General features: G+C 43.8%; 1 protein-coding gene across 1 annotated transcript; it reads left to right on the forward strand.

Annotated features, from left to right (window-relative positions):
• The first annotated feature begins 6,057 nt into the window (after nt 1-6,057).
• On the forward strand, nt 6,058-9,927 carry LOC149256681 (uncharacterized). The gene is made up of 3 exons (XM_089455432.1): nt 6,058-7,121; nt 7,644-8,442; nt 8,791-9,927. The coding sequence occupies exons 1-3, from the start codon at nt 6,058-6,060 to the stop codon at nt 9,925-9,927; spliced, it is 3,000 nt and encodes a 999-aa protein (XP_089311558.1).
• Nucleotides 9,928-11,740: the final 1,813 nt, after the last annotated feature.

The raw sequence follows: 11,740 nt of genomic DNA on the forward strand, positions 1-11,740 counted from the left end.
TTGTTATATGTTGTGTTTCGCCAAGTAATGGAACTAAGGAAGATTATATCTTTAACCCGATAAGAATGGGGAACTGGCTGAATCAATAATTCCAGAGGAAATGAGACTTTGTGCTTACAATGAAACTATTTAGGAGAATCTAAGGTTCACCCAGTGTGTCGCCAAGGGTTTTCGCTGAAAAAATGACCCTCAAAAATTTTTCCTATGTCAATTTTGGAGCCTACCATAATTGTTGTTTCAAGCTCCTTAAGTCATCATGCTGTTTCATTTGTTAACTATGTGTCTTATCCTAATGCCAAATCCTCCTAAGTAAATGTTTCCCAAGCATCATCACTTATCCATTAAAATCATGGCTAGGTGAACTCATGACCTTTCTTGACTTACAAACTTGCCTTATTGCCATGCACACACTTGAAAAACACTCAAAAGAATGAACAAAGCAAACAAAAGCAAGAAAAACACTCAGAAATGAAATAGTGCACTCCAAGTTGGTGAATATATGCACTCAACTTGAGCACACTCCTTCAGCCCAAAGGAGTGCGCCTTCCTTGAGCACACTCCTTTATGCTGAATAGATGCGCCCTCCATGAGTGCACTTCATCATGTTAAAGACATGCGCCTCTTCTTAGTGCATGCATGAGGCAACCTTATTGCATGTGGATGCACTCCTAGAAATAGGATCCCACTTAACTTCTTTAACTAAACGTCTGATGTGACGACACATGCATGAATCCGTTTTGCATGAAAACTTCTTTAAATCAACTTAGTTAAACATTCTTTTTTCATAATCATTCCATTTGATTTGGGCACACAACTAGGAATTGAGAATCTCTTCATCAACTAGTGCAGGAAGTAATTTTTGCATGTCAAATATTTCCATTGCATTTCATGATTTCACTGCCAAATGTTGCTTTCCTTGTTTTCAATTCTTTGTCTTTCAGTTTGTTTGTTGGCATCTATATTGAATCTACATGTTAGAAGCATTAATCTACTGTTTCATGCAAAAACTCTTCACATTCTTGAAACCTTTTATATTCCACCATGCATGCGACAACACCTATAAAGCCTTGCAAATCTTTCTTTTCCTCATCTTAGCATTAAATATTCCAATTCAAAATTGTTTCTAATCTTCCGTTAGGTATAGCACACTTCTTGAGCACGAAGCCCAACCAACCTAAAAAATTACACCCTATTTGATCAATTTTTCCTTTAGAGCACACTTCTTCACCACGAAGAATTGCGCCTCTATTGAGAGCATGAGCGCATCATGAAGGTGAGATGCATTCTCATTCAACCCTTCAGCATGTGATAGTGTAGCCTCCTTTTCCTTCAACGCATGGGTACATTGTGAAGACTCGAAGCCTTGTTAACCTCTTCCTTCATCCCTTCTGTTATGCTCTTGACCTATGAGAAATCCAGAACACTAGAAATATGAAGAAAAATAACCCATAACACAAAATTATCGCATGAAATGAGAAAAACTGCAAATTATTTTATTATTCAGAAACAAATTCAATATTCACTTGACTCCTCGAGGAGGAAACCTCCAACAGAGTAGGGCTCAATTACAATAAAACTCGATGATATTTCCCTTACTAACTAAGACTTGATGATATTTACCTTACTAACTAAGATTCGATGATATTTCCCTAACTACTAGTGGTCCCTTGTGTAATATGGGTTAACCACTTTATTTATTAACTATGGCCCATTTACAACTAACGGTGGTCCCTTTTCTCTAATGCGGGTCAACCACTTACAATTATTAATGTGAGATTTATTGGCTTTCTAACTAACTATGACTCAAACTCATCCCATTGGGCTTATTACATAAATAAATGGGTTATGGTTGGACCCTAACATGCCCTCCCCCATCAAAAGAAACCTTGTCCTCAAGGTTGAAGCTCCGGAAATTGATGAAGAATAGTGGTTGGTTCCAAGGTCGCATATTCAAGAGAGGTGTCTTTCCACTTGATGAGGACTTCCTTGATTGTGTGGCCACGAAGATGTCTTTCACGAGTATCAAGGGCCTATTTTGGTAAGATCCAAAGTGAGATTTCCTTATCCAATTTGGGTAGACTTATTTGAACTCTACAATTGTTCCCCACCACATTCTTGGGGCATGATACATGGAAGACTGAATGGATTTTTGAAGTAGGTGGCAAGGAAAATTTATAGGTGACTACTCCTATGTGCTGAAGTATTTGATAAGGCCCATAGAATTTTGGTGCTAGTTTCTGGAAGTCCTTTTCTTTGAGAGATGCTTGCTTATATGGTTGGAGTTGCAGGAATACTTGATCCCCTTCTTAAAATGCACACTCGAAACGATATTGGTCTTCCTGTTACTTCATTTAGTTCTGATACTGATGTAGATTATCTTTGAGATGATCTATCACGACGGCTTCCTATACTTTAGAACATCCATGGATATAAGAAATAGGTGATGGTGGGAGTTGGCCATACACTGCCTCCTATGTAGTGATCTTGGTGGCTTCATGATAGTTAGTATTATAACACCATTTAGCTAAAGATAGCCACTATACCCATTGATGTTGCTTTTCTAAAGTGAATCACCTTATATATGTCTCCAAAAATTTGTTGACTACTTCTGTTTGACCATCGGTTTGGGGATGATAGGTGGTACTTAGTTGGAGTTGTGTGCCTTGTAGCTTGAAAAGTCCATGCCAACATTTACTAGTGAAAGTGGGGTTGCGATCAGACACAATGGAAGTTGACATGCCATGCAGTTTGAAGATATGGTCCAAGAAAACTTGAGCCCCCAAAGTGGGGGTAAATAGGCATGGTAGAGCGCAAAAATGAGCATATTTAGAAAGTCTATCCACAACCACCATGATGAATGATTTTTTGCCTGAATTTGGGAGACCAGTGATGAAATCCATGGAAACATCTGTCTATAAGGAGGCGAGGAGTGGCAATTGTTGTAAGGTTCTTGGTAACTTGATTGTTTACTATTTGTTGTGTTGGCACACATCACATTTAGCTACAAAATTAAGAATATCATTTTTCATGCCAGTCCAAAAGAAAGAACGATGTGTGCGAGCATAAGTCTTCTGAAAGCCTAAATGTCCTGCAATTGGAGATGAGTGGAACTTGTCCAAGATGCGGGTTTTGAGGGTGGAGGATGATGATATAACTACTCGATCTTGTAGCAAAGAATCTCATCCTTCCAAGAGTAGTTTGCCGAGTAATTAGGATATTCTCTTAAGTTATTAAGTTGGGAAAGAGAGGGGTGGGAGAACTATTCCTTGCAGGCCTCTTCAATCCAATCTGGTATGGGTTGAGATATTGATAGTGGGGTGCTCGCATACTCCAATTGGCATGATAAAGCATCAACCACTACATTGTCACACCCTTTCTTGTAAATTATCTCATAATCATATCCCAAATTTTTTGCAAGCCATTTATTTTGTTGTAGTGATGATAGATGCTGCTCCATAAAATATTTTAGGCTTTGATGGTTCGTGCGGATTTGGAAGCATCGCCCCAACAAGTATGACCACTAGGTGTCTACTACATGTAAGATGGCCATCATTTCTTTCTCATAAATATATTAACCGAGATGTTTTCCACTTGTTGGCTAGTGAAAACCAACGGTCTACATTCCTACATTAATAAAACACCAAGACCGGTACTGGAAGCATCACATTCGATCACAAAATATTTGGTGAATTTTGGTAGGGCCAATACGGGAGTGGAGCACATGGCCTGTTTGAGAGTCAAGAAGGCATGCTGAGCTGCATCAGTCCAGAGATATGAATTTTTCTTGAGGATAGTAGAGAGGGGTCTAGGGATAAGATGATCGACTCGATATGAATGAAAAAATTGAAAAGGATCGGCAAAATGGGCTCGCGAAAAGGACAGGGTTAGGGTTTCATGCGCATCTCCTGCGGTTCGTAGGGCATCGGTTTCGACGGTTCGTAGGGCATAGGGTTCGATAGCTCCGCGACGGTCAGCTGCTGCGGTCACGGTTCTGCTCTCTACAACTGCAGCTTCTCCATCGGAATCCTCGCCTGTCCCTATCGGTCACCGACATAGAATCAGTTATGGATAACTGGGAGCATGAAGAGGTGGATTATTCAGCGGATCCCTCGCCGGAGAATGTTATTTTCGGGACTCCTCTTTTTACCTCTCACTCTCAGCTCCCCCATTCCGCTTCCTCTTCTATTCCGGCGCACCAACCTTTTCCGGCTCCCGTTCCATCCTCTGCAGAAGTTTTTCCTCCTGTATCTCCGCCTTTCGAGGTTCCTCCGCTTTCGCCTGGGTCTCTACAATTCCTGGCCTCCCATACTCCCCCATCGCCCGCTTTTGACCCTCTGGCATCCATTCCTTCGGTGCCTCACCCTCCGCTGACATCTACTCCTGCGACTCATCCATCTGCCTCAGGTATTCGCCCTTCCGGATGCTTTGAGACGCCTGCGGTTTCTTCCCTCCCATCTAACCATTTTCCCCGGGAAGGTATCACTAATCCCCTGTGGATCATCCGTCGGCCCCCCGTTCTGGATCTAAAAAGGTAAAGTGTGTCAGATCGACGGCAAGGGATATCTCCATCAAATTCGACGAAGCAAAGCCTCTCGGCGACTATATGGACATTGCGAACACCGTGTTGGTTGGGCACGTCAGGGGTCGATCATACTCGAGGCAGAGGCTCAATCTTTGGGTTAAGGAGATCTGGGGTGGAGTCCTTTTCGACCTTCCAGAGGTCCATGTCCTCCCCAGAGGATGGTTCTCTCTTAAATTCTCCAAGGTCAGTCAAACAAACCTCGTTTTGGGCCGATATTGGCATATTGAAATGGCCCCGGTCCTTCTCAAGCGCTGGAATCCCCTCTTCGATCCAGAGCGTGAGCAGCTCGGTGTCGGACCAATCTGAGTGAGACTCCCAGGTTTACCAATTCCATTCTAGGACGAAGAAGTTTTTATTAGGGTTGGCAATGCCCTGGGGACATATTTGGACTACGATCGCACTTATGTGGAATCTGGGAATCGAACACTTGCACGGATCTTGGTTCATCTGGACACTCGAGAGGGACTCGAGGAACAGATCACGCTTCAGTGGGGTAGGTGCATTCGAGTTCAGTTGTTGGACTATGAAGGGGTTCCCTTCCGTTGCAGACGATGCCACAAAGTGGGACACCTCGCGAAGGACTGTCCACTCAATAAGAAAGATGCAGATTCGGTGAAAGGCACCCCGGCGACTACCAGGACGGCTTCCCCCATCATATCTCGCCCTCCTTCTGCTGGACCGGCCCCTTTGGCTTCTCCTCCCGCGGACGATGCTGGGCTCCGGAGATCCTCGCCTCCTAAAACTAGGGCTCGTTCGGCGGCAGAAGCGGGTATGATCTCTGTTTCTTTTATCCCAACTTTGCATTCGTCTATTGATGATTATCATGCATCTGGTCCATCTGCACATATCTCCATGATTCCCTGCACACTATCATCTCCACTTGCGTGCACTGACCCTATTATCTCTACTACATCTCCCGAGTCTTTCTCCTCCCCGTGCCCATCCTCCCCTCCTCACCCTTATTTCCTTCGGTCTCGGAATCCATCAAAAGAGCAGGCTGTCGGTCACTCGGGTCTGGGCATTGTCATACCTGAGGGGGCATCATTGCATACCAGAGGGAGAAAATCTCACCTTTCTAAAGCCATCAAACAAGCTGGGGAAGAAGTGGTCTCTGGCCGGCAAGCGACCATTGACGGGGTTCTTAGAGCAGGACACACCCCGAGAGGTGTTCCCCCATGAAGTGTCTTTCTTTTAATTGCAGAGGACTGGCTAGTTCCTCCAAAAAACTAGCCATGAAGCGGCTCATTGATACTGAGCCTATCGACATTATCATGCTACAAGAAACCCTCTGCTCTGCAGATCAAATTATTCGTGTCATGCAAGCCATGGTCCCAGGATGGAGTTTTTTTGCAAATGATGCTGTGGGATGATCTGGGGGTCTAGCCATTGGATTAAACCCTCGTTCCATTAATCCTATCTCAACCTGGGGAGGTGCAGGGTTCATTGGATTGGATTTCTTCTCGGCTGACCTTGGCATGGATCTCAGAATTGTCAATATATATGCTCCATGCTCCCAGAGAGAATCATTCTGGCGGAATACTCTTCAGCTACCCCTGCTGAATGAAGACCATGTTATTATAGGAGGAGACCTCAATTTCTCTCTGGGTTTCAGGGAGTCATGGGGCACTGAGGCTCAAATTGACTCTATCACTGATTATATGACTAATCTACTGGAACAATCAGATTTCTCGGATATTCCATTGCAGCGTCTCCTTCCTACTTGGCGGAACCGACGGGTTGGGGATGCGGCACTTGCCCGTAGACTTGATAGATTTCTGTTAAAGGGCCCTCTTCTACATCGCCTGCATCTCTTCAGACAATGGGTTGGCTCGGGGGGGTTATCGGACCACAATCCTATATACCTGGAGATTCAGGGTCCTTCCAAGAAACCCAAGGCACCCTTCAAATTCAATCCCTCTTGGCTGAAGGATCCGGACTATATCCAGCTGATAAAGGATTACTGGGCCTCTCATCCCATCTATGACTCTGTTCCTCTTGCCAAAGGTTTCTGCAGGAACCTTTCAGAAATCAAACATATTACTATTAAGTGGGCAAGGGAGAAATTGGAACGTGAATCAGCACAACTCTCCCATATTGAAGCGGACTTATGTTCACTCACTGATGACAGAGGACAGGGCTTCATGACAGCTGCGGACAAATGTAGGCTTATTGACCTTGAGAATCAAAAAGCCAAGATTCTCAAAGAGAAAGAGGAATCCATTAGATTAAGGAGCCGAGCTTTATGGATTCAAGCTGGGGATGACAACACAAAGTTTTTCCATAATTTTGCAAAGTGCAGGAAGGTATCTAATACTATCTGGAAGCTCCCTACCCCGGATGGAGAAATCGCAGACAATTTCAGTAAGCTCGCTCACCTGGGCATCTCTCATTTCAGGAACCTCTACAAGAGTCCACGAGAAGAAAACTTACTTGATATTATTAATGTGGCTAACCACTTCCCGAGATTTGTGGAGGAAGAAGATGTGGAGACCTTAACTGACCCGGTCACTGCTGAGGAACTGGAAGGAGTTCTGAAATGGTTCAAAAAAGACAAAAGCCCAGGGCCGGACGGATGGACCATTGAATTCTACACAGCTTTCTTCGAAGTTTTGGGTCAGGACTTACTACAGGTGGTTGAAGAAAGCCGGACTTCTGGATCATTATATCATGCCATCAACTCTACATTCATCGCTCTCATCCCCAAATCTGACTCCCCAGCATCCTTTGATGACTACAGACCCATCTCTTTGTGTAACTGCATCTATAAAATCATCTCGAAGACCATTGCAAATCGTCTTAGACCTATCCTCTCCCGTTCCATTGCCCCACAGCAATTTGCTTTTCTCGAATCTAGACAGATCCATGAGGCCATTGGACTCGCTCAAGAAGCCCTCCATTCCATCTGGTCGAAGAACTTAAAAGCCATCCTCCTCAAAATCGATCTGTCTAAAGCTTTTGACCGTGTCAGCTGGCTCTATCTCAAAATGATCCTCATTCATCTGGGTTTCCCTCATGCATACATTTCTTGGATCATGGCCTGCATTACCACACCATCTTTCAGTATTCTTATCAATGGTTCAGCTACAAATTTTTTTCATTCGGAGAGGGGTCTGAGGCAGGGGTGTCCGCTATCGCCCCTCCTCTTCCTGTTGGTCATGGAAGGTCTCAGCCGCCTCATGGAAGCGGCCAAGCGATCTGGAGACATTGGGGGCCTTCGCATAACTGACCTTTGCTATCTCACTCATCTACTCTTTGTGGATGATGTTCTTATACTTCTCAATGGAAGTGTTCGTGACACTCGAAATTTCTCAAAGATCCTACAACTTTTTTCCTCTGCCACGGGTATGATGCCAAACCAGATGAAATCAACCATTACCTGTGCACGCACATCTGTACAGGAGACCCAGACTGGTTTACAAGCATTCCCTTACTCGGTCCACCCCCTGGATAGAGGTCTCAAATATTTGGGGTTCAATCTGAAACCTACTTGCCAAAGGATTGCTGACTGGGTCTGGTTGGTTGCCAAATTGGAAAAAAGACTCACAGGATGGAGCTTCAGATATCTCTCCAGGGCTGGTAGACTGGTGCTCATAAAGTCTGTATTAGAAGCCACCCCGGTGTTCTGGATGGCCCTAGCCTGGATTCCTAGAAACATCCTGGGGCGGCTACAGCAGTTATGCAACCGATACCTCTGGAATGGGAGTCAGGATAAAAGAGTATTTGCATGGATCGGATGGAAGAAAATCTCATTGCCCAAAAAGTGGGGTGGATGGGGACTAAAGGAACTACCTGAATTTGCAAAAGCACTGGCCGCCAAGATGGGGTGGACTCTGCTTACTTGTCAAAATCTCTGGACACAGGTAGTCTATTATAAATACATTTGGCCTCATAATATTTTGGATTGGGCCCGTTTCCCTACTTGGTCAACAATGGGATGCTCATCGGTTTGGAAGGCCTTGATTCAATCCCTTCCTCTCATTCGGAACAATCTTGCTTGGCGCATTAATGATGGATTGACAGGCAGAATTGGTTTGGATCCTTGGATTAACTGTGGGGGTAGACATATCCTTAATCCAGATCTTATAATGCACCTACAGGCCCGGGATATCCGACATTTTGCACAGATCGCAGACCAACAACACACTGATATATTTTCCCAGGCTTGGAAATCCGCACAGCAATTGGATCTCCCTTTATAATGGCATCAGGAATGGGATCGCTATACTGAGGCTTTATCTGAATCTCACATCCGTATAAAACAAGGACCGGATGAACTTATTTGGTGCATTGCTGATCATGGTATTTATGCTGCAAAATTTGGATACACTGCACTCATTTCTCACAGAATGCCTGAATCGTTACAGTCATGGTGGCAATCCATTTGGAAGCTCAAGGCTCCTCCCCGGTCCAAACTTTTCTTTTGGTGTGCACTCAACGACAATGTACCCACAGGGGAACATCTCACCCGCAGAGCCATTTTTGGTCCATCATGGTGTATCTTCTGTAAAAATGCATCAGAGACTCAGGATCATATATTCCTCCTCTGCCCTGTCATCCTCAACCTATGGAACAACATATGTAATCTGTTGGGTATCGCTGTCAATTGGAAAGGGATCGATATTAGGAGTGCTTGGGATACCTGGGCTCACTGTCATCCGGGCACTAAATTACAAAACCTTCCACCTATGGCTACTTGGCATATATGGCTTGCTCGAAATCGGGCTATATTTGAAGACCGATTGATATCATGGAATCGGGTAGAGGCCACCATCATTGCAGCATATCATGAGTTACCAGACCCTCCACCCCCGAGACCGAGATCCATACAGCCCATGCCCAACTTTGATAGATCCATCCCGTGGGCTTTCTTCGACGGAGCAGCAAATCAGGGTGGATGTGGCGGGGGTTTTGTTCTGCACATAAATGAACACCATCGATACCTTGCAAAAATGGGCTTTGGCAATGGATCTAATAATTTCGCTGAGCTCTCTGCTGTCCACAATCTTCTACATTTTGCATTATCGCATCATCATACAAGAATCAATATATTTGGGGACTCATTGGTGGTTGTTAACTGGATTAACAATATCACTACTTGTCATACACACACTCTCAGCAATTTATTACATGATGCACTCATACTCAAAGCAGCATTTAACCATTGCACATGTTTACATATTTACAGAGAGCATAACAGCAAGGCTGACAAATTATCCAAAGAGGCCTCGATACTTCCCCGAGGCGAGGGGATAATAGTGGAGCAGAATGGAGCAGAGGAGTATCAATTTTACCACAGGCCATTCATAGATCAAAGAGAACAAAGGGACAACAGTCCCAACAGCTGATAGTCAATGGCACTTTTGTTTTTTGTTAATAGAAATATATAGCACATGGATATTATGCTTATAAACAGAGTCCTCTTTCGGACAACGGATAGAATGCACAGTCAGATGAATGTACACAGAACAGTTTTGCTTATACCTACAGAACAACACCTCGATGAGGTGAATTTTGTATGAACAATCCAGCAATGCCTCGGCATCTGCTTTATGTAATTTTCAACATTAATGAAAGTTACTGATTTTTCCAGTGGAAAAAAATAGAGAGGGGTCTAGCAATACAACCATAATTGAGAACAAATTTGCGATAGTAGCCAATGAGACCCAAGAATCCCCTCAAACTCTTCAAGGTTTTGTTGGGTTGTGTTATATTCTTTCTATGACTAGCCTACGTAGTTAACGAAGGGTTAGAGGGGGGGCGAAGTCCCCCTTCGTTGCACCGATTGCGCAGCGGGGCGGTCACAAGGGGTTTGAGGGGGGCGGGTAGCCCCTGTCTACGGGGTTTGGGGCAGTGCCTTGGGAATTTTTTTTTTGGACCCTATATTAGGTTGGGCAGACCTACCGATGGTTTTGTGCATGGTTTTCGCACATGGTTTTGGACGCGATGATTTTCGGTCCATAGTTTTGGATGCAATGGTTTTCGGTCCATGGTATTGGATCCTTCGACATGTATAAATATGTATTGTAACATTGAAAGGAACATAATGAAAAATCAAGCTGGTAGTCCCAGTTTTGGGATCCAGGGGAAAATCTCTGTGTATATGTGTTTTATGTGTTATGCTCTCGCATTGTTTATTTTCTATTCTTAGAATCCGTATGCAGGTAATTTTTGTATGGGGTTAAAACATACAGGTTTTTGGTTGGGGCCAATCTTGCATTGCTTGAATCCTTTTCAGGTCAACCGTCACTCCTTCACGACCCACAATGTGTCCCAAATACTCAAATTCTTCCACAGAAAAAGAGCACTTGGATACTTTGACAAGTAATTTGTGATCTCAAAGTAGTTGCAATATCTGGTTTACATGCTGGAGATGTTTGTCCTAGGTTATGCTGTAGATGAGAATGTCATCAAAGAAGACCAGGAAAATTTTTCATAGATATGGTTTCAGTAGGTGGTTCATAAGGCTTTGAAAAGTAGATGGAGCATTACAGAGATAAAATGGCATGACCAGGAATTCATAATGGCCTTCATGACTTTGGAAATAAGTCTTGGGAATGTATACTTCCTTCATGTGTATTTGGTGATAGTCCAAGTAGAGGTCTAGCTTGGTAAAGAATTGAGCACCATGAATTTCATCAATAGGATCATCAATAATTAGAATAGGAAATTTCTCCTTGATAGCGAGTTTGTTGAGGGCTCGAACGTCCAGACACATGCACCATTCTCCATCTTTCTTTAGAACCATGACCACTGAGATGAATAAGGGCTGATAATGGGATAGATAACACCACCTTCTAGGAGTTCCTTGATGGTTTTTTCAATTTCATTATTTTGGGCAAAAGGATATCGATATGGGCAGACATTAGGCAATTGGGCATCGAGGACCAAAGGGATGCTATGATCATGTTCACCCCTACAGGGTGGAAGCTCTTTAGCATGTCAAAGAGCCATTGGTGGCAATCTAATCCCTATTTCATCTCAAGATGAATATGAGGAGTAGTGGATTTAATGGCTTGAATAACATTAAAATGGGCGACTACTCCATGATGCCCCCTTTTTAAAAGCTTCTCCATCCGATGCGAGTTGATGATAGTAGGAGCACCTACCTGGAGTCCCCTTAATGTATGAATGTGGCCATTCTGCTTAAAGCTCATATAT

The sequence above is a fragment of the Pinus tabuliformis genome, chromosome 7, assembly GCF_031772625.1.
Source record: "Pinus tabuliformis cultivar Carrire ecotype Pingquan chromosome 7, CPIR1, whole genome shotgun sequence".
NCBI lineage: Eukaryota > Viridiplantae > Streptophyta > Pinopsida > Pinales > Pinaceae > Pinus > Pinus tabuliformis.

What these genes read in the sequence shown, in the direction of transcription:
- LOC149256681 (XM_089455432.1), top strand. Translation starts at nt 6,058, where the DNA reads ATGGATCTCAGAATTGTCAATATATATGCTCCATGCTCCCAGAGAGAA. An exon ending in CTGGAAGGAGTTCTGAAATG is followed by an intron (nt 7,122 to 7,643) that starts GTTCAAAAAAGA and finishes ACCATCTTTCAG; the next exon opens with TATTCTTATCAATGGTTCAG. An exon ending in GTCAAAATCTCTGGACACAG is followed by an intron (nt 8,443 to 8,790) that starts GTAGTCTATTAT and finishes TAATGGCATCAG; the next exon opens with GAATGGGATCGCTATACTGA.